Genomic DNA, 25,849 nt, shown 5'->3' with positions numbered 1-25,849 from the left:
TACGACCAAACAGTTCTATTTTTGTTTCATTAGACCAGAGGAAATTTCTCCAAAAAGTACGATCTTTGTCCCCATGTGCAGTTGCAAACCGTAGTCTGGCTTTTTTATGGCGGTTTTGGAGCAGTGGCTTCTTCCTTGCTGAGTAACCTTTCAGGTTATGTTGATGTAGGACTCGTTTTACTGTGGATATAGATACTTTTGTACCTGTTTCCTCCAGCATCTTCACAAGGTCCTTTGCTGTTGTTCTGGGATTGATTTGCACTTTTCGTACCAAAGTATGTTCAACTCTAGGAGACATACCGCTCTCCTTCCTGAGCGGCATGACCGCTGCATGGTCCCATGGTGTTTACACTTGCGTACTATTGTTTGTACAGATGAACGTGGTACCTTCAGGCGTTTGGAAATTGCTCCCAAGGATGAACCAGACTTGTGGAGGTCTACAATTTTTTTATGAGGTCTTGGCTGATCTCTTTTGATTTTCCCATAATGTCAAGCAAAGAGGCACTGAGTTTGAAGGTTGGCCTTGAAATACATCCACAGGTACACCTCCAATTGACTCAAATGATGTCAATTAGCCTATCAGAAGCTTCTAAAGCCATGACATCATTTGCTGGAATTTTCCAAGCTGTTTAAAGGCACAGTCAACTTAGTGTATGTAAACTTCTGACCCACTGGAATTGTGATACAGTGAATTATAAGTGAAATAATCTGTCTGTAAACAATTGTTGGAAAAATTACTTGTGTCAAGCACAAAGTAGATGTCCTAACAGACTTGACAAAACTATAGTTTGTTAACAAGAAATTTGTGGAGTGGTTGAAAAACAAGTTTTAATGACTCCAAACTAAGTGTATGTAAACTTCCGACTTCAACTGTATACTGAGATCATGTGACACATAAATAAAGTCCACCTGTGTGCAATCTAACTAATTATGTGACTTCTTTAGGTAATTGGTTGCACCAGATATTATTTAGGGGCTTCATAGCAAAGGGGGTGAATACATATGCATTTTTTTTTTAAAGTAATTTTTAAAATTTCACTTCACCAATTTGGACTATTTTGTGTATGTCCATTACATGAAATCCAAATCCATTTAAATTACAGGTTGTAACGCAACAAAATAGGAAAAACGCCAAGGGGGTTGAATACTTTTGCAAGGCACTGTGTGTGTCACATGTCAGTTTGCTATTTTTTTTACAAATATATCATTGAGTTAATAAAGCTGCATACAAACATGGTCTCTTTTTTGTTTTCTTGAGTAAAGCAGCTCCAAAATGCAGGTGTTTTAGCCTAGCTCAGTGCTTTCTGAGGTGGTGGTGCAAGCCAGCAGAAAATACGGAGCGTTGCGCCGTGATTGGCTCAGTGTTCTGTCACTCATGGGGACACTACATCACCACCAAGTCTAAGGGTAGACATGGAAAATTCTAGGCCCTTGGGTGCTGCCATAGAGTTACATTAGAAGTGCCCATTCAAGAAGGCTCAAGGTCATTGGCACAGATTAAATGATGTCAAATCACGTTACATGTACAGTAGCTTTGATTGGACTGATCATGTCAACATCATACTTTCAAAATCTTAGCTAGCAGTCATCATCATGAATTAAGTTGACAATCTACTGGCAAATCCTTTTTAATCTTTGTCATATGAAAGTGGTCTAAGGCACTGCATCTCAGTGCTAGAGGCGTCACTACAGACCCTGGCTCGATTCCAGGCTGTATCACAACCGGACGTGATTGGGAGTCACATAGGGCGGCGCACAATTGGCCCAGCGTCGTCCAGGTTTGGCCGGGGTAGGCCGTCATTTTAAATAAGAATTTGTTCTTCACTGACTTGCCTAGTTAAATAAAGGTTATATAAAAATAAATTAGAAATAATGAAGAGAAATTATAGATAAAACGTATTGGTGATCATCGGCCATTGGACATAAACATTACACATCAAGTTGGAAATTGCCAATTCAACAATGAGTGGTTTGGAAGGAATCAGTGACAGTGGCTAACTCTACAAGCATTGCAAAGCAATCACTCGCCTGCTATTCAATGGAGTGGCTGTGGGGTCCCAAATCTGTGATTAAGGGGCTTGTTTCCTAGTTTAAAATGATAAGCATTCAACATTGGCCATGCTGTCAATGAAGCATGATTTGTGCCGCGCACAAAACAACTGTTAACGCAGAACTGTGAAAACTTGACTTAAGTGAGTTCAAGAAAACTGGGAAGTCGGGAATAAATGAGCTCCAACTGGGAATTGGAAATCCGGGCCTCTTTCTAGAGCTAGGACCTCTGAGACCAGCCACCCGGACAGCTGATGAATCTGTGGGTTTGCACAACCAAAGAATTTCTGCACAAACTGTCAGAAACCGTCTCAGGGAAGCTCATCTGCGTGCTCGTAGTCCTCACCAGGGTCTTGACCTGACTGCAGTTCGGCGTCATAACCGACTTCAGAGGGCAAATGTTCAACGTCGAACTGTACCAGGCAGATGACAGACAGCATGTATGGCGTTGTGTGGGCGAGCGGTTTGCTGATGTCAACGTTGTGAACGGAGTGCCCCATGGTGGCGGTGGGGTTATGGTATGGGCAGGCATAAGCTATGGACAACAAACACAATTGCATTTTATCGATGGCAATTTTAACGCAGAGACATAATGTGAAGAGATCCTGAGGGCCATTGTCGTACCATTCTTCTGCCGCCATCACCTCATGTTTCATCAAGATAATGCACAGCCCCATGTTGCAAGGATCTGTACACAATTCCTGGAAGCGGAAAATGTCTTAGTTCTTTCATGGCCTTCAGTGTATTTGTATATTTTTACAGTTACCCCTTTTTCTCCGGTATCCAATTGTTAGTTACAGTCTTGTCTCATCGCTGCAACTCCCGTACGGGAGAGGTGAAGGTAGAGAGCCATGCGTCCTCCGAAACACAACCCAACCAAGCCAGACTGCTTCTTGACACAATGCCCGTGTAACCTGGAAGCCAGCCACACCAATGTGTTGGAGGAAACACCGTACACCAGGCGACCGTGTCAGCGTGCATGCACCCGGCCACCACAGGAGTCTCTAGAGAGCAATGGGACAAGAACATCCCTGCCGGCCAAACCCTCCCCTAACCCGGACGACGCTACTGCCATCAGTTGCTATATTTGACCTATTATATCATTTGTAGAATACATACTGGCATTTGAATATAGCTTGGGAAAAGGGAATCCGAACACAATGTGGACACGGTAGACATTTACAGCCGAAGGGATGGTCACCTTCAGAGCATTAAAACCCTTGTAATTTTGTCTTATGTTGCACCTACCCCATATTTTCCATTTCCACATTTTCCAGGAATAGCCTTGTTACTAAATGTATCCAGAGTATTTTCAGATTTTGTTAACAAATGCAGCAGAAAGTACAGTAAATGTAAAATGCACATAAATTCAAGCGTAACATTTGGATTCAGTCTTGTGAAGTGTTGTGTCCTCACCTTTGGTCTAATCATTTCCCCATTACCTTCAAACTGTTCCCTTTCAATTGCTACTATGGTTATGCATTTAACATTTATTCTGTAAGAAACATTTCAATTTACCCCTATAGGCCAATTCCCACAAGTGTTAAACCTTAAATGCAATGTAAAGAACTCAGAGAACCCAGAAAAGTATCCCTTTTAGTAATCTATTGATTTATGCAATGTCAATTTTAAAACTTCCCTTAGAAGCAGAACATAAACCAGGAAGAGTGTGACAATATTAAAATACATACACTTAATACTGCAATGTCAACGATAAAAATATAACAATCTGAGTCTCATTTTAAGTTCACATCAAATTACATTTCAGCAGATAACATTTTCAATCTTTGTGCAATGCTTGCCATCTTAATTCACATTTTAACTTAGTGAAATTACTCTATAGTCCCACAGGCAATCCCCCTTGTCATACAATAAAAAAAACACCTATAACAAACAGTCAAGTTAAAAATAAAAAATTCCTTTGACAAAAACAGACATAGGTTTGATCAAAAGCCTGAGATACCGAATTGCAACGAGAGGTACAGGTATGTCACATACATTATGCTCAAGTGGACAGGGAAATTACGTCATAGCACTGGCATTCTTCTCCCCTTCCATCCATTCCTAAACCCTCCTTCCTTTCTCATATTCTTATTTTTTTGTCTCCAGTAGCTCTTCCCTTATTTCTATCCACTCCCCCCCTTTTAGCACAATCACTAGAGGCAGTGTGCCATAGCACTTCAGTTTGTAAACACATAATGGAACACAGAGACATGGGTAACACAAAACTAATGGCATGATTTCTACTGCAACGGTCTGCCGGGTGGCTTAGCAATGAACAACGGTTTACTTTACAGGTTAAAAATACATTTGTTACCAGCTAAAACCAATGGTAAAAGTCACTTTAGCAATGAGATGAACTGAGCAGTGGGTCTGCAAATGTACCGGATGTCACTCAGTCAGGCACTGTTGTGTGATACTTTGAGGTATGTGTGGGTAAAACACACAGACACACACGGATATACGAGGGTAATGATGTTTTGAATCATTCTCACAGAAATCTAAGAACATAAGATGTAGTTCACAATGAAAGTTTCACACACAGTGGACATATGAGTATCACACTGCAGAAGTAAAAACGTGTGCATGAGTAGGTGTGTGCATTTCACTGTAACGATTGTATGAAATGTGACTGTTCTTGTGATGCTGTTTGGTGGAGAAGTCAGCTCTAGACAAGCCACTTTTCAATGCAGGCGTTGAACACTGTGTAATTGGAGTGCCAATTGATGTGCTCTACTCCAGCCATGGAGCACAGGAACAGGTCCCCGCGAGCATTTAGGGTCTTCAGACCAAACACATCTCTCAAATATAACTGGGAAAGAAGGAGAAGAATGCAATGAATCATTATGAGATAACATCAAGCATCAATATACATAGCATCTAGTGTCATATTTACACACAACAATGGTCTAAAATAACTTACATCCTGGTCCTTTATCTCAACGACAGTCTCGTTGTCATCGTAAAATCCAAACTGACTAAAAAGTAAAAAAGAAGGGAGGGAACCAGTGAGTGGATGACCTTGAATGAATAACATACACATATCTATACATCCATCCATACACACACACACACACACACAGTTGAAGTAGGAAGTTTACATACACCTTAGCCAAATACATTTAAACTCAGTTTTTCACAATTCCTGACATTTAATCCTAGTAAAAATTCCCTGTCTTTGGTCAGTTAGGCTCACCACTTTATTTTAAGAATGTGAAATGTCAGAATAATAGTAGAGAGAATGATTTATTTCAGCTTTTATTTCTTTCATCACATTCCCAGTGGGTCAGAAGTTTACATTAGTATTTGGTAGCATTGCCTTTAAAATGTTATAACGTGGGTCAAACGTTTCAGGTAGCCTTTCACAAGCTTCCTAAAATAAGTTGGGTGAATTTTGGCCCATTCCTCCTGACAAAGCTGGTGTAACCGAGTCAGGTTTGTAGGCCTCCTTGCTCACACATCCTTTTTGAGTTCTGCCCACAAATTTTCTATAGTATTGAGGTCAGGGCTTTGTGATGGCCACTCCAATACCTTGACTTTGTCCTTAAGCCATTTTGCCACAACTTTGGAAGTATGCTTGGGGTCATTGTCCATTTGGAAGACCCATTTACGACCAAGCTTTAACTTCCTGACTGATGTCTTGAGATGTTGCTTCAATATTTCCACATATTTTTCCTCCTCATGATGCCATCTATGTTGTGAAGTGCACCAGTCCCTCCTGCAGCAAAGCACCCCCACAACATGATGCTGCCACCCCCGTGCTTCACGGTTCACTGAGTTTGAAGGTAGGCCTTGAAATACATCCACAGGTACACCTCCAATTGACTCAAATTATGTCAATTAGCCTATCAGAAGCTTCTAAAGCCATGACATCATTTTCTGGAATTTTCCAAGCTGTTTAAAGGCACAGTCGACTTAGTAAACTTTTGACTTTTGTGGAGTGGTTGAAAAACTAGTTTTAATGACTCCAACCTAAGTGTATGTAAACTTCCGACTTCAACTGTTTCTCTGTGTGTGTGTGTGTGTACCTACCCACACACAACAAAAAAAGAAACGTTACTTTTTCAGGACCCTGTCTTTCAAAGATAATTCGTAAAAATCAAAATAACTTCACAGATCTTCATTGTAAAGGGTTTAAACACTGTTTCCCATGCTTGTTCAATGAACCATAAACAATGAATGAACATGCACTTGTGGTACGGTCGTTAAGACACTAACAGCTTACAGACGGTAGGCAATTAAGGTCACAGTTATGAAAACTTAGGACACTAAAGAGGCCATTCTACTGACTCTGAAAATCACCAAAAGAAAGATGCCCAGGCCCTGCTCATCTGCGTGAACGTGCGTTAGGCATCCTGCAAGGAGGCATGAGGACTGCAGATGTGGCCAGGGCAATAAATTGCAATGTCCGTACTGTGAGACGCCTAAGACAACAGGGAGACAGGACGGACAGCTGATCATCCTTGCAGTGGCAGACCACGTGTAACAACACCTGCACAGGATCGGTACATCCGAACTTCACACCTGCGGGACAGGTGCAGCATGGCAACAACAACCGCCCGAGTTACACCAGGAACGCACAATCCCTCCATCAGTGCTCAGACTGTCCGCAATAGGCTGAGAGAGGCTGGACTGAGGGCTTGTAGGCCTGTTGTAAGGCAGGTCCTCACCAGACATCACCGGCAATGTCGTCTATGGGCACAAACCCACCGTCGCTGGACCAGACAGGACTGGCAAAAAGTGCTCTTCACTGACGAGTCGCGGTTTTGTTGTCATTGCAGGCAATCTCAACGCTGTGCGTTACAGGGAAGAAATCCTCCTCCCTCATGTGGTACCCTTCCTGGAGGCTCATCCTGACATGACCCTCCAGCATGACAATGCCACCAGCCATACTGCTTGTTCTGTGCGTGATTTCCTGCAAGACAGGAATGTCAGTGTTCTGCCATGGCCAGCAAAGAGCCCGGATCTCAATCCCATTGAACACGTCTGGGACCTGTTGGATCGGAGGGTGAAGGCTAAGGCCATTCCCTTCAGAAATGTCCAGGAACTTGCAGGTGCCTTGGTGGAAGAGTGGGGTAACATCTCACAGCAAGAACTGGCAAATCTGGTACAGTCCATGAGGAGGAGATGCACTGCAGTACTTAATGCAGCTGGTGGCCACACCAGATACTGACTGTTACTTTTGACCCCCCCTTTGTTCAGGGACACATTATTCCATTTCTGTTAGTCACATGTCTGTGGAACTTGCTCAGTTTATGTCTCAGTTGTTGAATCTTATTATGTTGACAGTGAGAGGACGTTTCCTTTTTTGCTGAGAGAGTGTTTTTTTGCTGTGTGTGTGTGTATATATATATATATATATATATATATATATATATATATGGAGGTCTGGATTTGGAATCACACTCAAAATTAAAAGTGGAAAACCACACTACAGGCTGATCCAACATTGATGTAATGTCCTTAAAACAAGTCAAAATGAGGCTCAGTAGTGTGTGTGGCCTCCACGTGCCTGTATGACCTCCCTACAACTCCTGGGCATGCTCCTGATGAGGTGGCGGATGGTCTCCCGAGGGATCTCCTCCTAGACCTGGACTAAAGCATCCGCCAACTCCTGGACAGTCTGTGGTGCAACGTGGCGTTGGTGGATGGAGCGAGACATGATGTCCCAGATGTGCTCAATTGGATTCAGGTCTGGGGAACGGGCGGGCCAGTCCATAGCATCAATGCCTTCCTCTTGCAGGAACTGCTGACACACTCCAGCCACATGAGGTCTAGCATTGTCTTGCATTAGGAGGAACCCAGGGCCAACCGCACCAGCATATGGTCTCACAAGGGGTCTGAGGATCTCATCTCGCTACCTAATGGCAGTCAGGCTACCTCTGGCGAGCACATGGAGGGCTGTGCGGCCCCCCAAAGAAATGCCACCCCACACCATGACTAACCCACCGCCAAACCGGTCATGCTGGAGGATGTTGCAGGCAGCAGAACGTTCTCCACGGCATCTCCAGACTCTGTCACATGTGCTCAGTGTGAACCTGCTTTCACCTGTGAAGAGCACAGGGCGCCAGTGGCGAATTTGTTCTCTGGCAAATGCCAAACGTCCTGCACGGTGTTGGGCTGTAAGCACAACCCCCACCTGTGGACGTCGGGCCCTCATACCACCCTCATGGAGTCTGTTTCTGACCGTTTGAGCAGACACATGCACATTTGTGGCCTGCTGGAGGTCATTTTGCAGGGCTCTGGCAGTGCTCCTCCTGCTCCTCCTTGCACAAAGGCGGAGGTAGAGGTCCTGCTGCTGGGTTGTTGCCCTCCTACGGCCTCCTCCACGTCTCCTGATGTACTGGCCTGTCTCCTGGTAGCGCCTCCGTGCTCTGGACACTACGCTGACAGACACAGCAAACCTTCTTGCCACAGCTCACATTGATGTGCCATCCTGGATGAGCTGCACTACCAGAGCCACTTGTGTGGGTTGTAGACTCCGTCTCATGCTACCACTAGAGTGAAGGCACTGCCAGCATTCAAAAGTGACCAAAACATCAGCCAGGAAGCATAGGAACTGAGAAGTGGTCTGTGGTCACCACCTGCAGAACCACTCCTTTATTGGGGGTGTCTTGCTAATTGCCTATAATTTCCACCTGTTGTCTATTCCATTTGCACAACAGCATGTGAAATGTATTGTCAATCAGTGTTGCTTCCTAAGTGGACAGTTTGATTTCACAGAAGTGTGATTGACTTGGAGTTACATTGTGTTGTTTAAGTGTTCGCTTTATTTTTTTGAGCAGTGTATATAGTATGTAGACACCCCTTCAAATTAGTGGATTTGGCTATTTCAGCCACACCCGTTGCTGACAGTTGTCGGGGGGGGGACAACTCCATATTAACGCCCATTATTTTGGAATTAGATGTTTGACAAGCAGGTGTCCACATACTTTTGGTCATGTAGTGTATAATCTCTCTAGGAAACAAATGCCTCATATATTAAAGTGGAGAGAGAAGATTCTTCTTAGCGGTCTCCATTTAAAACAAAACACTTCCTGTTAAGCAGATAGAATGGAAACAATGCTTTAACAGAATATAGATGAGTAAGAATATTACACTCTTTAGGAAAGAGGAACTAGTCACCTGGACTGCCAGGGTGTGATGACTCCATCGTCTGGCCCCCCGATTAAGACCAGCTTCTTGACACGTAGGAAGTTCTTCTTCCACACTGTGTGAAAAATAATATCATATCCTAACTACACTGCCTTCAGAAATTATTCATACCCCTTCAATTATTCCACATTATTGTTACAGGCTGAATTCAAAATTGATTAAAACCTTTTTTTTTTTTTTTTACCCTAACCCATCTACATACAATACCCCGTAATGATAATTTGTGTGAGATTTTTGCAAATATATTGAAAATGAAATAAAGAAATATCTCATTTACATAAAGTATTCAACCCCGAGCCAATACATGTTAGATTCACTGTTGGCAGCGATTACAGCTGTGAGTATTTCTGTGTACGTCTACAAGCTTAGCACACCTGGATTGTGCAACATTTGCAGTATTATAAACCTCCCTGGTCTTTGTGGTTGAATCTGTGTTTGAAATTCACTGATTGACCTTAAAGATAATTGTATGTGTATGGTACAGAGATGAGGTAATCATTCAAAAATCATGTTAAACACTATTATGGCACACAGAGTGAGTCCATGCAACTTATGTAACTTTTTAAACAAATGTTTTACTGGTGAACTTATTTAGGCTTGCCATAACAAATGGGTTGAATACTTACTGAAGACATTTCACCTTTTCATTTGTAATTTGTAAAGAAATTAATAACATAATTCCACTTTGACATTATGGGGTATTGTGTGTAGGCCAGTGACGACAAAATCTCAATTGAATTCATTTTAAATTCAGGCTGTACCACAACAATGTGGAAAAAGTCAAGGTGTGTGAATACTTTCTGAAGGCACTGTATATAATATTGTAATTACATAACAATGCTGTACAATGAGCAAAGTTTTCCAATAAAATCCAGAGCAATACAACCCCTGACATTGACTCAGCAGCAATAGAGTAGTCAGACTAACCCTTCTCTGAAATAGTGGATTAATATAGAACCCACAGCAATATGGGCAGAGTTGCTGACCTGTTGAATTGGGATTTGTCCTCTCGCTGTTCAATAAAGCTAGATAATCACTGCTGTTCACATACATGTCCATGTGATGGGGGTCTGCAAGAGAAAACATACACTTTAGTCGAACTTCAACTTCAACTCCAACCACATATCATCAATATATCCATGTTGACTCCTTGAGAAACCCGTGGCATAGGTCATCGGATATAGAAAATTCCTCTACCTTCAGCGAGTCCACAACCCTTGTATTGCCCAATCCTCTGCTCAGCCTACTAACCTTTCCAGAAGTTGCAGATAGATATCCTTTGGCCCACTGAGGTGTAGCAGAAATGGAACAGGTTGAACTTCATGAATTGGGGGAAGAGGTACTTCAGGTAGTTTGTGTCTGAACAGAAACAAGAGAAAAGACCAGTCTCTGTTTAGTTCAGGCCTCAGCAGACGCTGGGAGCCAGGGTGAAAATGTACCATGTTTCAAACAATGAGCACAAAGCACAAAGATCAAGTTGATGGCTTCTAGTGAACGCTTACCTCCATACTGTCCAGCCTGAGGTGAGGACAGAGAGATGAAGGAGTGGACATTGTGATCAGGGAGAGTAGATAGGATCCCTCTGCAAATCAGTCCACCTGGAACAGAACAAGAGTGGCGGTAAATACAGGTAAATGCCAAAATAAAGGCAACACCAACATAAAGTGTAATAATAGGGCATTGGGCCACCACGAGCCAGAACTCATTCAATGCTCCTTGGCATATATTCAACAAGTGTCTGGAACTCTATTGGAGGGATCAGACACCATTCCTCCACAGCAAATTATGGTATTTTTCATTTTGTTTATGGTGGTTGAAAAAGCAGTCTCAGCCACCATTCTAGAATCTCCCATAAGTGTTCCATTGGGTTGAGATCTGGTGACCGATGGCCCTGCAGCCATGGGCGTCCGGCATTGCCATCAGCCATCGAGGGAATGCTGCCTTTGAAATCAATGAAAGCTGCTATACTGCCCATGTTGCGCTCGCGTTGCATCACATCCAATTGCAGCTTCCAAGCTCAAGAAATGCAGAGGCTCAATTCTCTATAGCTAAAGACTGTTCATTCCATCTTGTGAATTGAAATAATGATAAATAAAGTTGAAAATAAAGTTGATTTTGGTTGCATACACCACAGGTTATTTTACTAAGATCTATGAAGTCAAGAAGCTACTAGCAGAAACTCTAGCTAGCTAGACTGACTATGTTTACAATGTTACTGGGGTAATTAGAGGACAACCACCAGCAACAATTGAATGAGTCCTTGCGAAAAACTGGACCAAAGCTATTGTACTTCCGCACAATATATGAATGTGGTACAGTAGAGGAAAATAGAATAAAGAAGCTCTCCCCCTCTGCTCTCAAACAACAACTCCGTGTAGCAGGTAGAACGTCACATTGACGCGACACTGATGGCAAAGCAACATGGCGTGTATAGTGGAGCTGAAGTGTAAGACGTCCATGGCATATGGTTTACATCATTTTCATGCTTGTCAAACTGCTCAGTGACACCCGTGCACGGTGGGATGGGGGCATAGCCATGCTAGCCAAAATAACGGCCCATCCCGCATTTTTATACATGATCCAAAGCTTAACTAACTCAGGAACCACACTTGTGTGGAGTTTGCTTTCAATATACTTTGTATCCCTCATTTACTCAAGTATTTCCAGTAGTCAGTTACCTGTACATGCGTTCCCATTTCATTGTAGAAACATGAGGTGAAATTATAGCCCACGTTAAATGTATAAAGATTCAAAATGGAACCAAACAAATGCTAATTATACACTCAAACCTTGAGAGTAGCAGATGAAGTGGACCCCATCTGCAGCATTTTGCATGATGGGATAGATGGCAGCCTTGAAGCCCTCCACTTGTTTCCATAGCGGCTGTAGGCTGGAGCTGCGGTCGAACAGGTCGAAGACTGACACATTGGTTCCTGGGTGAGACTTTCAGAAGAAGATGAGGATGGGACAGATTAAAGCACTATCACAAAGATAGCCTCATCGATTAACGTTCTATAAAGCTAGGACTGTGGGAGCATCAGACAAAATGAGTGAAAATATGATGTTAATAATGACAAAATAATGCCTCAACTGACAGAATTGATTATACAAAAACAAAGCCAAGACTTATTGGTTTTTCAGCAGGGGCCAAAAAGGCATAGGTTGAAATGCCTCAGCTTGTTGTGTTATCACATAAGTCTATCCTTTGGAAATGTATTACTACATTACTAAGAAATAGGAGTCTATTAAGGTGATGTTTCCAATATTGATCATCAGGCAGTTTGGAAGTAGTGGACCTCACAGTGTATCAAAAAGCCCCTGTGAAACCTTGTACATTCTCACACCTGAAATCCAGTGTGGATTGCCATCAAGTTACACATTAACTTCTGTCCATTACAGTAGTTTCCGCTCTGACATTTAAGTTGTTTATAGTCATTATAAAATGTGGTTAGAGGGTGGGGAACCACTTAAACAATGTGGGAGCCCGGAAGAGATCATCTTCAAGGAGAGGGGAAACGTGAGATGTTGCTATGTTGAAAACTGTAAGAACATGCATATCTCCTCTTTAGTCTCCTCCCCATCTTATAACAGCTAGCTAGAAAAAAAATCCCCCTGGAGCCATGTAAGTATTTTCAGGTTGAATGAATTGTTGATCTTAAAAAAAGGAGAATGATCCCAAGGATCGTAATCCTGAAGATTGTTTTGTTGTGTGCACACCAAGGCCAGGGGGGATGATTAGGAAACATTATGTCAGGAACATTTTGCTCTGGAATCTGGCAAAAATCAACAGCCTATTTCCCTAGTATTCATGAAGAACTCAGCTGATAAGACTGGTGACAAACAGCTGATTTCATATTAGAAACTGGGTGGTTCGAGCCCTGAATGCTGATTGGCTGACAGCCGTGGTATATTTAAGCAATAACGCACGAGGTGAAAAGCTGAGTGCCTGGATACCGCCGTGGTATATTGGCCTTTTCACAAATCTCCGAGGTACCTTATTGCTATTAAACTGTCTGTCGTCAGCATTCAGGGCTCGAACCACCCAGTTTATAGCAGATGGGTATGACCATTTTTATTTTATTTGTACTGCTGTAATTATATTGGTAACCAGTTTAATAGCAATACGGCCTCACGGGGGTTTGTGGTATATGGCCAGTATGGGCTGTATCCAAGCACTCCAAGTTGCGTCATGGTAAGAACAGCCCTTAGCCGTGGTATATTGGCCATATAGCACACCTCGGGCATTATTTCTTAAATATAGCCTTCATAAAATAACAAGGTGACACTTGTACCAGCCCTAACGAAAATGGAAAAATTGTAGCGACCAAAGTTCTCATAAAACCCCCGTAGTCTCCTGTTATTCTCAAGCAGACCACAGTAATGTTTGGTATGAGTAAACTGAGGCGCGCGTCCAGGTTCCAGAAGCACAATGGAAACACCATGTACAAACATGGAAATTACCCAAAGATTGCCCGTTTAAGATACTGGTATGGGCCTTACACATACATTCTACATAACTCTACCTGCCAGATCTGTTCTGGAGTTACATAGCCTAACAGGCGTTCATTATTTCCCATAAGCAATCTTTCTTTAGCTAGATGTGTGGACCGTGGTGATATCTTTTCAAACACTCACCTGATTGATGAATCGAAGCAATTCCACAAATTCTCCAGAGCTGTCGAACAACCCATGAACTATGACCACTGGTTTGTACCCGATGACTGCAGCAACAAGGCAGGCACCAAACAGTGACCACAACAGCCTTGTCGCACCACTCTTCCTTCGACTAGAGAATGCATAAGAGGGCCCTTTCATAGTTCTTCTAAAACAACATCAAATATCGGTAAAAACAAACAACGAATACTAAAATATCTTACACTGTTGTACACAATGTCCTACGAATCCGGTTACAATATTGTTGCTTGCTTTGGCGGTATTCCCTTTTCTTTAGACAAATGTTACAAATACATACAATTGATATCGCATGTGCTACTCTGAACTCTCGTTCCCCTTCATAGATCCTGTTTTAAATTAAACGAACACCCATGCTGAATGTCTGCATATGACTGGCGATGCTTAATCACAACACGGCTAGACATTTGCTTCGTTTGTTCCGGTTCGTGATCAAAAACGCGAGACCACATGAAGTAATTTCCGGTTTCCATAGCTCCTCAAAGTAACCGCATGGCTCAACAAGTCAGCAAAATATAACTAGACTGAAAAAAATACAGAATGCACCTTTTCCCAAATGAACACACGTAGGACAACATATCCATTGTAAACAGGGTTGTAGTTCACAGTCAGGACATACTCAAATTATAATTCAAGATCTGCTGAATGCTCTGGATGTAGCCATGGCCTGGTCATTATACCAAAATACAAGTACTGAATTATGTTTTACTCGGTTACTATTTTGCTCACCCACAAAATCACATTTTCAACACAGTATTTCCATTTAAAATGGGCTTTACTAACAAAACAGGACAAGCTGGATCTTAGAAGTAGAATCGAAACAGTCAAAATGAACATCCTGCCGAGGTTACTGTATTTGTTCCAATCACTCCCCATAGACATCCTGCCTAAACAGTTTAGGGAATGGGATAAATGGATATCAAGGTTTTTCTGGAACAGTAAGAGACCAATAAGTAGATATACAACATTACAATTACAAAAAAACTGTGGAGGTATATGGCCTTACCAAACCTAAAATATTATTTTGTCAGCCCAATTGAGACCTCTGGTGTGTTGGTGCAATTCAGAATATGAATCCAAATGGAAAGACATGGAGACTACTTTGACAGAGACACCCATACAATCAGTTTTGGGAAATAAGGACATGGTAATAGAAATATACAATAGACAAAATCAGTGGATTCATTTCTCTCTGAAGACATGGTTAAGGGTAGTTAAGCAAAATCATTTAGACAGAGGTCAAACTGCTGAGTTGGCCCACATACGACCCCAGCTTCATCCCTGCAATTCAGGATAGCAGATTTAAACAGTGGATGCAGAAAGGCATCACATCATGCAGTACAATTATAAGGAATGGGGACCTAGATAACTTCCAGGACCTAAGAAAAAAAACATGGCTTGGATAAACAAGATTTTTACAGACACTATTTCTTAAGGGAGATAAAAGTGATTGACCCAACTATTCACTAATGCATACAACTTAGGGAGTAACAAAAAACATATTTCAAATATTTACTTGGGTATTTAATCCTCAAAGAAACATTCTACAAACTATATTAAAAAGAAATGGGAGGAGGAACTTAACATTGAAATAACTGATGAAATATGGTTGAACATATTTGAGACTCAACAAAGCTCCACCAACTCAAAGTCATGGAGAGAATTCTGTTGGAAGAATGTTATACGTTTCTGCATAACACCTAAACTGAAATCAAAACAGACTGGCTCCCTACACCCTTATTGGAGAGAATGCGGGCTATCAAGGGTGGATCACTCTCATATCTTTTGGTCCTGCCCCGCAATCGAACATTACTGGGGAGAAATAAGATCTAACACTGAAAAAATAATGGGATTTGACATAGAACAAACATGATTGTCTTTGTATTTGGGTGAAATACCTGATAACTTACACATTAGAGAAAAGTACCTCTTAAAAGGTCCTACTGGCAGCCAGTAAAAAGGCTATCACTAGGAAATGGCTACAAAAAGACCCTCCCACCGTGACACAATGGATAGATATTGTTAAAGAAACACACCATATGGTGTGTATGACCTTTTGCTTTAAGAACTCGAGAGGAGAGAGGTCAGGAAAACTGGGAAAAATAGGTTTCACTGATAGATCACAAATGAGGTGTTGATAACCAATAAAAAAAGGGGGGGAAAAATGGAAATACTTATATACACACACACACATCTATAACATCCAACAATTTCAAAGATTTTACTGAGTTACAGTTCATATAAGGAAATCAGTAAACTGAAATACATTAATTAGGCCCTAATCTATGGATTTCACATACTGGGAATAGATATGCATCTGTTGGTCACAGATAACTTAAAAAAAAGGCAGGGGTGTGGATCAGAAAACCAGTCAGTATCTGGTGTGACCACCATTTGCCTTATGTAGCGACACATCTCCTTCGCATAGGGTTGACCAGGCTGTTGATTGTGGCCTGTAAACGTTGTCCCACTCCTATTCAATGGCTGTGCGAAGTTTCTGGATACTGGCAGGAACTGGTACACGTCGATCCAGAGCATCCAAACATGCTCAATGGGTGACATGTATAGTGAGTATGCAGGACAGCTGGGTTGGGCTTATCATGCTGAAACAGGAGGTGATGGCGGCTGATGAATGACACGACAATGAGCCTCAGGATCTCGTCACGGTATCTCTGTGCATTCAAATTGCCACTGATAAAATGCAAATTGTGTTAGTTGTCCGTAGCTTATACCTGCTGTTACGTTCCCCAGTTTCTGTGTTGTAGTTTGTATTTGTGAGTGTGTTTCAGGAAATGGCTTCCTGAAATTCTCCCCAAGCAGCTGATTGGTCGACCTCCATTGATGATTGGAGAGCTGACCCCGCCCCCTCGTCAGGACGCAGCTGTCTTCAATTACAGACTCCTGGAGCAATATAAGCCAGTGTTCTGTTGCTCAGAAGGGAACCAGATGATTGCTGAGAGAGGAGGCTGATTGCTGAGGGTTATATCCTGTATTGGTTGTGGCTCAGAGCAAGCTTCTTTGATATCTTGTGTTGCTTGGTGTGAGAGAGAGAGCTAATTAGTAAGTCCTGTGTGTGTAAGTAGGATGCAGTGTTTTGATGATTGACATTGTTTACTTACGTTTGTGTTCTGTTTCATTTGTTCCCAGGGGGGAAGGGGAAGGCACCTAGGGAGTGCTTAGACAAGAGGCCTGCGGGCATACATAACCCGTAGTATTCACTGTCTTTACACACTAGGTAAGACCTGGGTGGACCATCCCCTGTATTTTGGTTAGTGCACCAGGTGGTGCTAGATAGGTCAGTAGTGGGTAGGCAAGTAAGGTAAGAGGGGGCTTTGACATTTACTTTGGTTCCGTCCAGCCCCTTTTCCCAAAATTATGGTGTAACGGAAAATTCCTTGTAAATGGTAATTCTCTGCCTTTTGTCATCCTTACTCACGCATACAGTCCCATACCTCTTTCACACCACAGAGAGTTGAGTTGTACATTTTGTGCACAAAATGTTTGAGAATAAGCTTTTTGTGCTTCTGTAAGATTTCTGGGATCTTTTATTTCAGCTCATGAAACATGTAGCGTTTACATTTTTGTTCAGTGTATTTGCAGATCCAAAACCTTGTAAGCAAAATGTTTAGCAACTTTATAACTCAGTCCTACTCCAGTACTGTCGACACTATTGATACAACGGCTCAATCAAAGCTAACATCGCTTCTATCGACTCCATTATGTGCTCTATGCAATCTGCACCCATTGTGAAAATCAAAACACAATTGGAACAATGCCTAGATTGTACACTGTCATATAGGGAATGGAGTCAAATTTGGAAAAAAAATCCAGTCTTCCTCTAGCTGCGCTAGACAGTCTCATTCAACTTAGACTAGTACATTTTATGCCAGGCAAGGTTATAGTTCTGTGATTTTTCTATAATATTTTATTTTTTAAATCTACCCGTTTTTAGATTTTTATTTCAAGTTTAAGTTAGTTCAGACTTGATTTACTAGTTTTTATTCAGTTTGATAACATATTTTGATGTTATTTTGTTTCTGGTTTAGTGTTAGGGACAGAAAGTATAATGCATGAGGGGCTAGGAACCATTTAGACACTGAATGTACAAAACATTAGGAACACCTCTTTCCATGTCAGAACCCCCAGCGGTATGCGCAATGCAGTCGGGGGGGTACGCCAAACAAAAATGTGACTCACATTTAACAATTTAAATTATTATAAATCTTCACATTTTCCAACAGGGATATACACTGCTCAAAAAAATAAAGGGAACACTTAAACAACACATCCTAGATCTGAATGAAAGAAATTCTTATTAAATACTTTACATAGTTGAATGTGCTGACAACAAAATCACACAAAAATAATCAATGGAAATCCAATTTATCAACCCATGGAGGTCTGGATTTGGAGTCACACTCAAAATTAAAGTGGAAAACCACACTACAGGCTGATCCAACTTTGATGTAATGTCCTTAAAACAAGTCAAAATGAGGCTCAGTAGTGTGTATGACCTCCCTACAACGCCTGGGCATGCTCCTGATGAGGTGGCGGATGGTCTCCTGAGGGATCTCCTCCCAGACCTGGACTAAAGCATCTGCCAACTCCTGGACAGTCTGTGGTGCAACGTGGCGTTGGTGGATGGAGCGAGACATGATGTGCTCAATTGGATTCAGGTCTGGGGAACGGGCGGGCCAGTCCATAGCATCAATGCCTTCCTCTTGCAGGAACTGCTGACACACTCCAGCCACATGAGGTCTAGCATTGTCTTGCATTAGGAGGAACCCAGGGCCAACCGCACCAGCATATGGTCTCACAAGGGGTCTGGGGATCTCATCTCGGTACCTAATGGCAGTCAGGCTACCTCTGGCGAGCACATGGGCTGTGCGGCCCCCCAAAGAAATGCCACCCCACGACTGACCCACCGCCAAACCGGTCATGCTGGAGGATGTTGCAGGCAGCAGAACGTTTTCCACGGCGTCTCCAGACTTTCACGTCTGTCACGTGCTCAGTGTGAACCTGCTTTCGTCTGTGAAGAGCACAGGGTGCCAGTGGCGAATTTGCCAATCTTGGTGTTCTCTGGCAAATGCCAAACGTCCTGCACGGCGTTGGGCTGTAAGCACAACCCCCACCTGTGGACGTCGGGCCCTCATACCACCCTCATGGAGTCTGTTTCTGACCGTTTGAGCAGACACATGCACATTTGTGGCCTGCTGGAGGTTATTTTGCAGGGCTCTGGCAGTGCTTCTCCTGCTCCTCCTTGCACAAAGGCGGAGGTAGCGGTCCTGCTGCTGGGTTGTTGCCCTCCTATGGCCTCATCCACGTCTCTTGATGTACTGGCCTGTCTCCTGGTAGCACCTCCATGCTCTGGACACTACGCTGACAGACACAGCAAACCTTCTTGCCACAGCTCGCATTGATGTGCCATCCTGGATGAGCTGCACTACCTGAGCCACTTGTGTGGGTTGTGGACTCCGTCTCATGCTACCACTAGAGTGAAAGCACCGCCAGCATTCAAAAGTGACCAAAACATCAGCCAGGAAGCATAGGAACTGAGAAGTGGTCTGTGGTCACCACCTGCAGAACCACTCCTTTATTGGGGGTGTCTTGCTAATTGCCTATAATTTCCACCTGTTTTCTATTGCATTTGCACAACAGCATGTGAAATGTATTGTCAATCAGTGTTGCTTCCTAAGTGGACAGTTTGATTTCACAGAAGTGTGATTGACTTGGAGTTACATTGTGTTGTTTAAGTGTTCCCTTTATTTTTTTGAGCAGTATACATTCGGGCGAGGTTCTCTTTTTTTGCCCGAGTAGCCTTGTTTCACTGCCAAAAATAAAATTAAACCATCTAGGGTTCAGCAAAATAACAATGTCAAAGACAGGTACCCTATTCAAATAATTAACATCCAATCACATTAACCGTTACTCTCTCACGGGAAATCTTCACTTTTGTGCCGACATTTAGAAACGAAACATGACAATTTGAAAAATAAGCCATGGCAGTTTTTTGAGTGAGAATAAAGATTACCTTTGAGTAGTAAGACATGTATTAAAAGCAACAGATACCATTAATAAGAAGGGGCTAGAAGCGTCTTATATAGTGAGCTACCAAGTAGCTAGGACAGGCAAGCCCCACACTATTGTGGAGGACTTAATTCTTCCTGCTACCATGGATATGGCTGAGACAATCCTGGGAAAAGGACAAAAAACTATACAGACAATTCCTTTATCAAAACAACACTGATTCACGACGCATCAGTGACATGGCAGGAAATGTTTTGAAACAATTACTGCTTCGCATACAAGCCAGTGAATTACAGTTGAAGTCGGAAGTTTACATACACTTAGGTTGGAGTCATTAAAACTCGTTTCTGAACCACTCCACAAATTTCTTGTTAACAAACTATAGTTTTGGCAAGTTGGTTAGGACATCTACTTTGTGCATGACAAGTCATTTTTCCAACAATTGTTTACAGACAGATTATTTCACTTAACTCTGTATCACAATTCCAGTGGGTCAGAAGTTTACATATACCAAGTTGACTGTGCCTTTAAACAGCTTGGAAAATTCCAGAAAATGATGTCATGGCTTTAGAAGCTTCTGATAGACTAATTGACATCATTTGAGTCAATTGGAGATGTATCTGTGGATGCATTTCAAGGCCTACCTTCAAACTCAGTGCCTCTTTGCTTGACATCATGGGAAAATCAAAAGAAATCAGCCAAGACCTCAGAAAAGAAATGGTTGACCTCCACAAGTCTGGTTCATCCCTGGGAGCAATTTCCAAACGCCTCAAGGTACCACGCTCATCTGTACGCAAGTATAAACACAATGGGACCACGCAGCCGTCATACCGCTCAGGAAGGAGACACGTTCTGTGTCCTAGAGATGAACGTACTTTGGTGTGAAAAGTGCAAATCAATCCCAGAACAACAGCAAAGGACCTTGTGAAGATGCTGGAGGAAACAGGTACAAAAGTATCTATATCCACAGGAAAACGAGTCCTATATCGACATAAACTGAAAGGTCGCTCAGCAAGGAAGAAGCCACTGCTCCAAAACTGCCATAAAAAAAGCCAGACTACGATTTGCAACTGCACATGGGGACAAATATCGTACTTTTTGGAGAAAAAGGTGGTCTGATGAAACAAATATAGAACTGTTTGGCCATAATGACAATTGTTATGTTTGGAGGGAAAAGGGGGAGGCTTGCAAGCCGAAGAACACCATCCCAACTGTGAAGCACGGGGGTGGCAGCATCATGTTGTGGGGGTGCTTTGCTGCATTAGGGACTGGTGCACATCATGAGGAAAATTATGTGGATATATTGAAGCAACATCTCAAGACATCAGTCAGGAATTTAAAGCTTGGTTGTAAATGGGTCTTCCAAATTGACAATGACCCCAAGCATGCTTCCAAAGTTGTGGCAAAATGGCTTAAGGACAACAAAGTCAAGGTATTGGAGTGGCCATCAAAGCCCTGACCTCAATCCTATAGAAAATTTGTGGGCATAACTGAAAGAGCGTGTGCGAGCAAGGAGACCTACAAACCTGACTCAGTTACACCAGCTCTGTCAGGAGGAATGGGCCAAAATTCCCCCAACTTATTGTGGGAAGCTTTTGGAAGGCTACACGAAATGTTTGACCCAGGTTAAAGAATTTAAAGGCAATGCTACCAAATATACTCAATTAGTATGTAATCTTCTGACCCACTGGGAATGTGATGAAAGAAATTAAAGCTGAAATAAATCATTCTCTCTACTATTATTCTGAAATTTCACATTCTTAAAATAAAGTGGTGATCCTAACTGACCTAAGACAGGGAATTTTTACTAGAATTAAAATGTCTGTGAATTGTGAAAAACTGAGTTTAAATTTATTTGGCTAAGGTGTATGCAAACTTCCGACTTCAACTGTATATGCGTTATAGCTGGATGAGTCAATAGACGTGGCGGGCCTGGCACAGCTCCTCGTATATGTCCATTACGTTTATGGGGGGTCAAATAAGGAAGACATCCTTTTCTGCAAACCACTGGAAACCAGGACAACATGATAGGATTTTGTTAAAGTACTGGACAGCTTTGTGACATCAAATGAACTTTGTTGGTTAAGATGTGTTGGTATCTTTACTGATGGCGCAAAAGCCATGACATGGAGACATAGTGGAGTGGTAACGAGCATGCAAGCAGTTGCTCCAGATGCCACTTGGGTACACTGCAGTTTCCTGCGAGAGCCTCATGCTGCCAAGGGAATGCCTGACACCTTTAAAGACGTTTTGGACACTACAGTGAAAATGGTTAACTTTGTTAAAGCAAGGCCACTGAACTCTCATGTATTTTCTGCATTATGCAATGATATGGGCAGTGACCATGTAACGCGTTTACAACATACACAATATGTGCGGGTTATCAAGGGGCAAGGTGTTGACACGTTTTTTTTTTTTAAATTGAGAGACGAGCTTAAAGTTCTCTTTACTGACCATAATTTTCACTTGTCTGACTGCTTGCATGATGACGAGTTTCTCACACGACTGGCCTATCTGGGTGATGTTCTTTCTCACCTGAATGATCTGAATCTAGGATTACATGGACTCTCTGCAATTATATTCAATGTGCGGGACAAAATTGAGGCTGAGATTAAGTTGGAGCTCTTTTCTGTCTGCATTAACAGGGACAACCCACAGGTCTTTCCATCACTGTATGATTTTTTTGGTGTGCAAATGAGCTCAAGCTTACGCACAATGTCAAATGTGATATAGCGAAGCACCTGAGTGAGCTGTGGTCGCAATTACGCAGATAAACTCAGCAAAAAAAGAATACGTCCTATTTTCAGGACCTGGTCTTTCAAAGACAATTCGTAAAAAAAACGAATAACTTCACAGATCTTCATTGTGAAGGTTTTATACAGTTTCCCATGCATGTTCAATGAACCATAAACAATTAATGAACATGCATTTGTGGAATGGTCGTTAAGACACTAACAGCTTACAGACGGTAGGCAATTAAGGTCACAGTTATGAAAACTTAGGACACTAAAAAGAGGCCATTCTACCGACTCTAAAAAACACAAAAAGAAAGATGTCCAGGGTCCCTGGTCATCTGCGTGAACGTGCCTTAGGCACGCTGCAAGGAGGCATGAGGACTGCAGATGTGGCCAAGGCAGTAAATTGCAATGTCCGTACTGTGAGACGCCTAAGACAGCGCTACAGGGAGACAGGACAGACAGCTGATCGTCCTCGCAGTGGCAGACCACGTGTAACAACACCTGCACAGGATCGGTACATCCGAACATCACACCTGCTGGACAGTTACGGGATGGCAACAACAACTGCCCGAGTTACACCAGGACCGCACAATCCCTCCATCAGTGCTCAGACTGTCCGCAGTAGTTTGAGAGGCTGGACTGAGGGCTTGTAGGCTTGTTGTAAGGCAGGTCCTCACCAGACATCACCGGCAACAACGTTGCCTATGGGCACAAACCCACCGTCGCTGGACCAGACAGGACTGGCAAAAAGTGCTCTTCACTCACGAGTTGCAGTTTTGTCTCGATCGATTTGGAGTTGGAGGTCCATCATGGTCTGGGGCGGTGTGTCACAGCATCATCTGACTGAGCTTGTTGTCATTGCAGGCAATCTCAATGCTGTGTGTTACAGGGAAAACATCCTCCTCCCTTATGTGGTACCCTTCCTGCAGACTCATCCTGACATGACCCTCCGGGATGACAATGCCACCAGCCACACTGCTCGTTCCGTGCGTGATTTCCTGCAAGACAGGGAATGTCAGTGTTCTGCCGTGGCCAGTGAAGAGCCCGGATCTCAATCCGATTGAGCACGTCTGGGACCTGTTGGATCGGACGGTGAGGGCTAGGGACATTCCCCCCAGAAATGTCCAGGAACTTCAGGTGCCTTGGTGGAAGAGTGGGGTAACATCTCACAGCAAGATCTGGCAAATCTGGTGCAGTCCATGAGGAGGAGATACACTGCAGTATCTATTGCAGCTGGTGGCCACACCAGATACTGACTGCTACTTTTGATTTTGACCCCCCCCCCCTTTGTTCAGGGACACATTATTCAATTTCTGTTAGTCACATGTCTGTGGAACTTGTTTATGTCTCAGTTGTTGAATCATATGTTCATACAAATATTTACACGTTAAGTTTGCTGAAAATAAACGCAGATGACAGTGAGAGGACGTTTCTTTTTTTGCTGGGTTTACTTTCCCTAAACGGACCGACACAAACAACTGGATTCGTTATCCCTTTCACGCCTTGCCTCCAGTCCACTTATTGACATCTGAACATGAGAGCCGAAATCGAAATTGCAACATGCAGTTCTGTGAAAATTGAATTTATTCAGAAGCCACTGCCAGATTTCTGGATAGGGCAGCTCTGAGTTTCTAGCCTTGGCAAATCGCGCTGTTAAGACACTGATGCTCTTTGCATCCATGTACCTATGTGAGAGTGGATTCTCGGCCCTCACTAGCATGAAAACTCTGACAGATGTTTCTTTAAAAAAAAATGAAATCCCCCCTTTTCTCCCCAATTTCGTGGTATCCAAGTTGGTAGTTACAGTCTTGTCTCGTCGCTGCAACTCGGACTCGGGAGAGGCGAAGGTCAAGAGTCGTGTGTCCTCTGAAACACAACCCAACCAAGCTGAACTGCTTCTTGACACAATGCTCACTTAACCCGGAAGCCAGCTGCACCAATGTGTGGAGGAAACACCGTACACCTAGCGACCGTGTCAGCGTGCGCTACACCTGGCTCGCCACAGTAGTTGCTAGCGTGCAATGGGACAAGGACATCCCTGCCGGCCAAACCCTCCCAATTGGCTGGGCCAATTGTGCGCCACCCCATGGGTCTCTCGGTCACGGCCGGTTGCGACAGAGCCTGGACTCAAACCTAGAATCTCTAGTGGCACAGCTAGCACTGCGATGCAGTGCATTAGACCACTGCGCCACTCAGGAGGCACTGTCAGATGTTTCTGGGATGACTATCGAACACTGCCCCCTAGTGGCCCTCTGGCTTAACTCCAGCCCCGACAAGGTTATTAAAGGAAAACTTCCAAAATGTTTAACTTCATATTCATGATCTTCAGCACCACCCCAAAATCAACATACTGCGCATTCGAAAAGTATTCAGACCCCTTGACTTTTTCCACATTTTGTTGCGTTACAGCCTTTTTTTATGTGTTAAATACATTTTTAAAATCCTCAATCTACACAAAATAACACATTATGACAAAGCGAAAACGACTTTATTTACAAAAGTATTCAGACCCTTTGCTACGAGACTCAAAATTGAGCTCAGGTGCATCCTGTTTCCATTGATCATCCTTGAGATGATTTGAGTCCAACTTTGGTAAATTCAATTGATTGGGCATGATTTGGTAAGATACAAACTTGTCTTTATAATGTCCCAAAGTTGACAGTGCATGTCAGAGCAAAAAATGAATTGTCTGTAGAGTTCTGAGACATGATTGTGTCGAGGCACAGATCTGGGGAAGGGTACCAAAAAATGTCTGCAGCTTTGAAGGTCCCCAAGAACACAGTGGCCTCCATCATTCTTAAATGGAAGAAGTTTGGAACCACCAAAACTCTTCCTAGAGCTGGCTGCCCGGCAAAACTGAGCAATCGGGGGAAAAGGGCCTTGGTCAGGGAGGTGACCAAGACCCCGATGGTCACTCTGACAGAGCTCCAGAGTTCCTTTGTGGAGATGGGAAGGACAACCATCTCTGCAGCACTCCACCAATCAGGCCTTTATGGTAGAGTGGCCAGACGGGATGCCACTCCTCAGTAAAAGGCACATGACAGCCCGCTCTGAGTTTGCCAAAAGGCAAAGGACTCTCAGACCATAAGAAACAATATTCTCTGGTCTGATGAAACCAAGAGTGAACTCTTTGGCCTGAATGCCAAATGTCACGTCTGGAAGAAACTAGGCACCACTCATCACCTGGC

General features: G+C 43.0%; 1 protein-coding gene across 1 annotated transcript; it reads right to left on the bottom strand.

Annotated features, from left to right (window-relative positions):
* Nucleotides 1–3,639: 3,639 nt before the first annotated feature.
* LOC106588210 (lysosomal thioesterase PPT2-A) lies at nucleotides 3,640–14,343 on the bottom strand. The gene is made up of 8 exons (XM_014176981.2): nucleotides 13,840–14,343; nucleotides 11,994–12,147; nucleotides 10,707–10,802; nucleotides 10,456–10,563; nucleotides 10,191–10,274; nucleotides 9,175–9,259; nucleotides 4,973–5,027; nucleotides 3,640–4,861 (listed from the first exon to the last, which is right to left on the bottom strand). The coding sequence occupies exons 1-8, from the start codon at nucleotides 14,017–14,019 to the stop codon at nucleotides 4,718–4,720; spliced, it is 906 nt and encodes a 301-aa protein (XP_014032456.2). The 5' UTR covers nucleotides 14,020–14,343; the 3' UTR covers nucleotides 3,640–4,717.
* Between the last annotated feature and the right edge of the window lie 11,506 nt (nucleotides 14,344–25,849).

Source organism: Salmo salar, chromosome ssa27 (assembly GCF_905237065.1).
Source record: "Salmo salar chromosome ssa27, Ssal_v3.1, whole genome shotgun sequence".
Taxonomy (NCBI): Eukaryota; Metazoa; Chordata; class Actinopteri; order Salmoniformes; family Salmonidae; genus Salmo; species Salmo salar.
The sequence above is the reverse complement of the archived record's forward strand: the minus strand, read 5'-3'. Positions and strand labels throughout refer to the sequence as shown.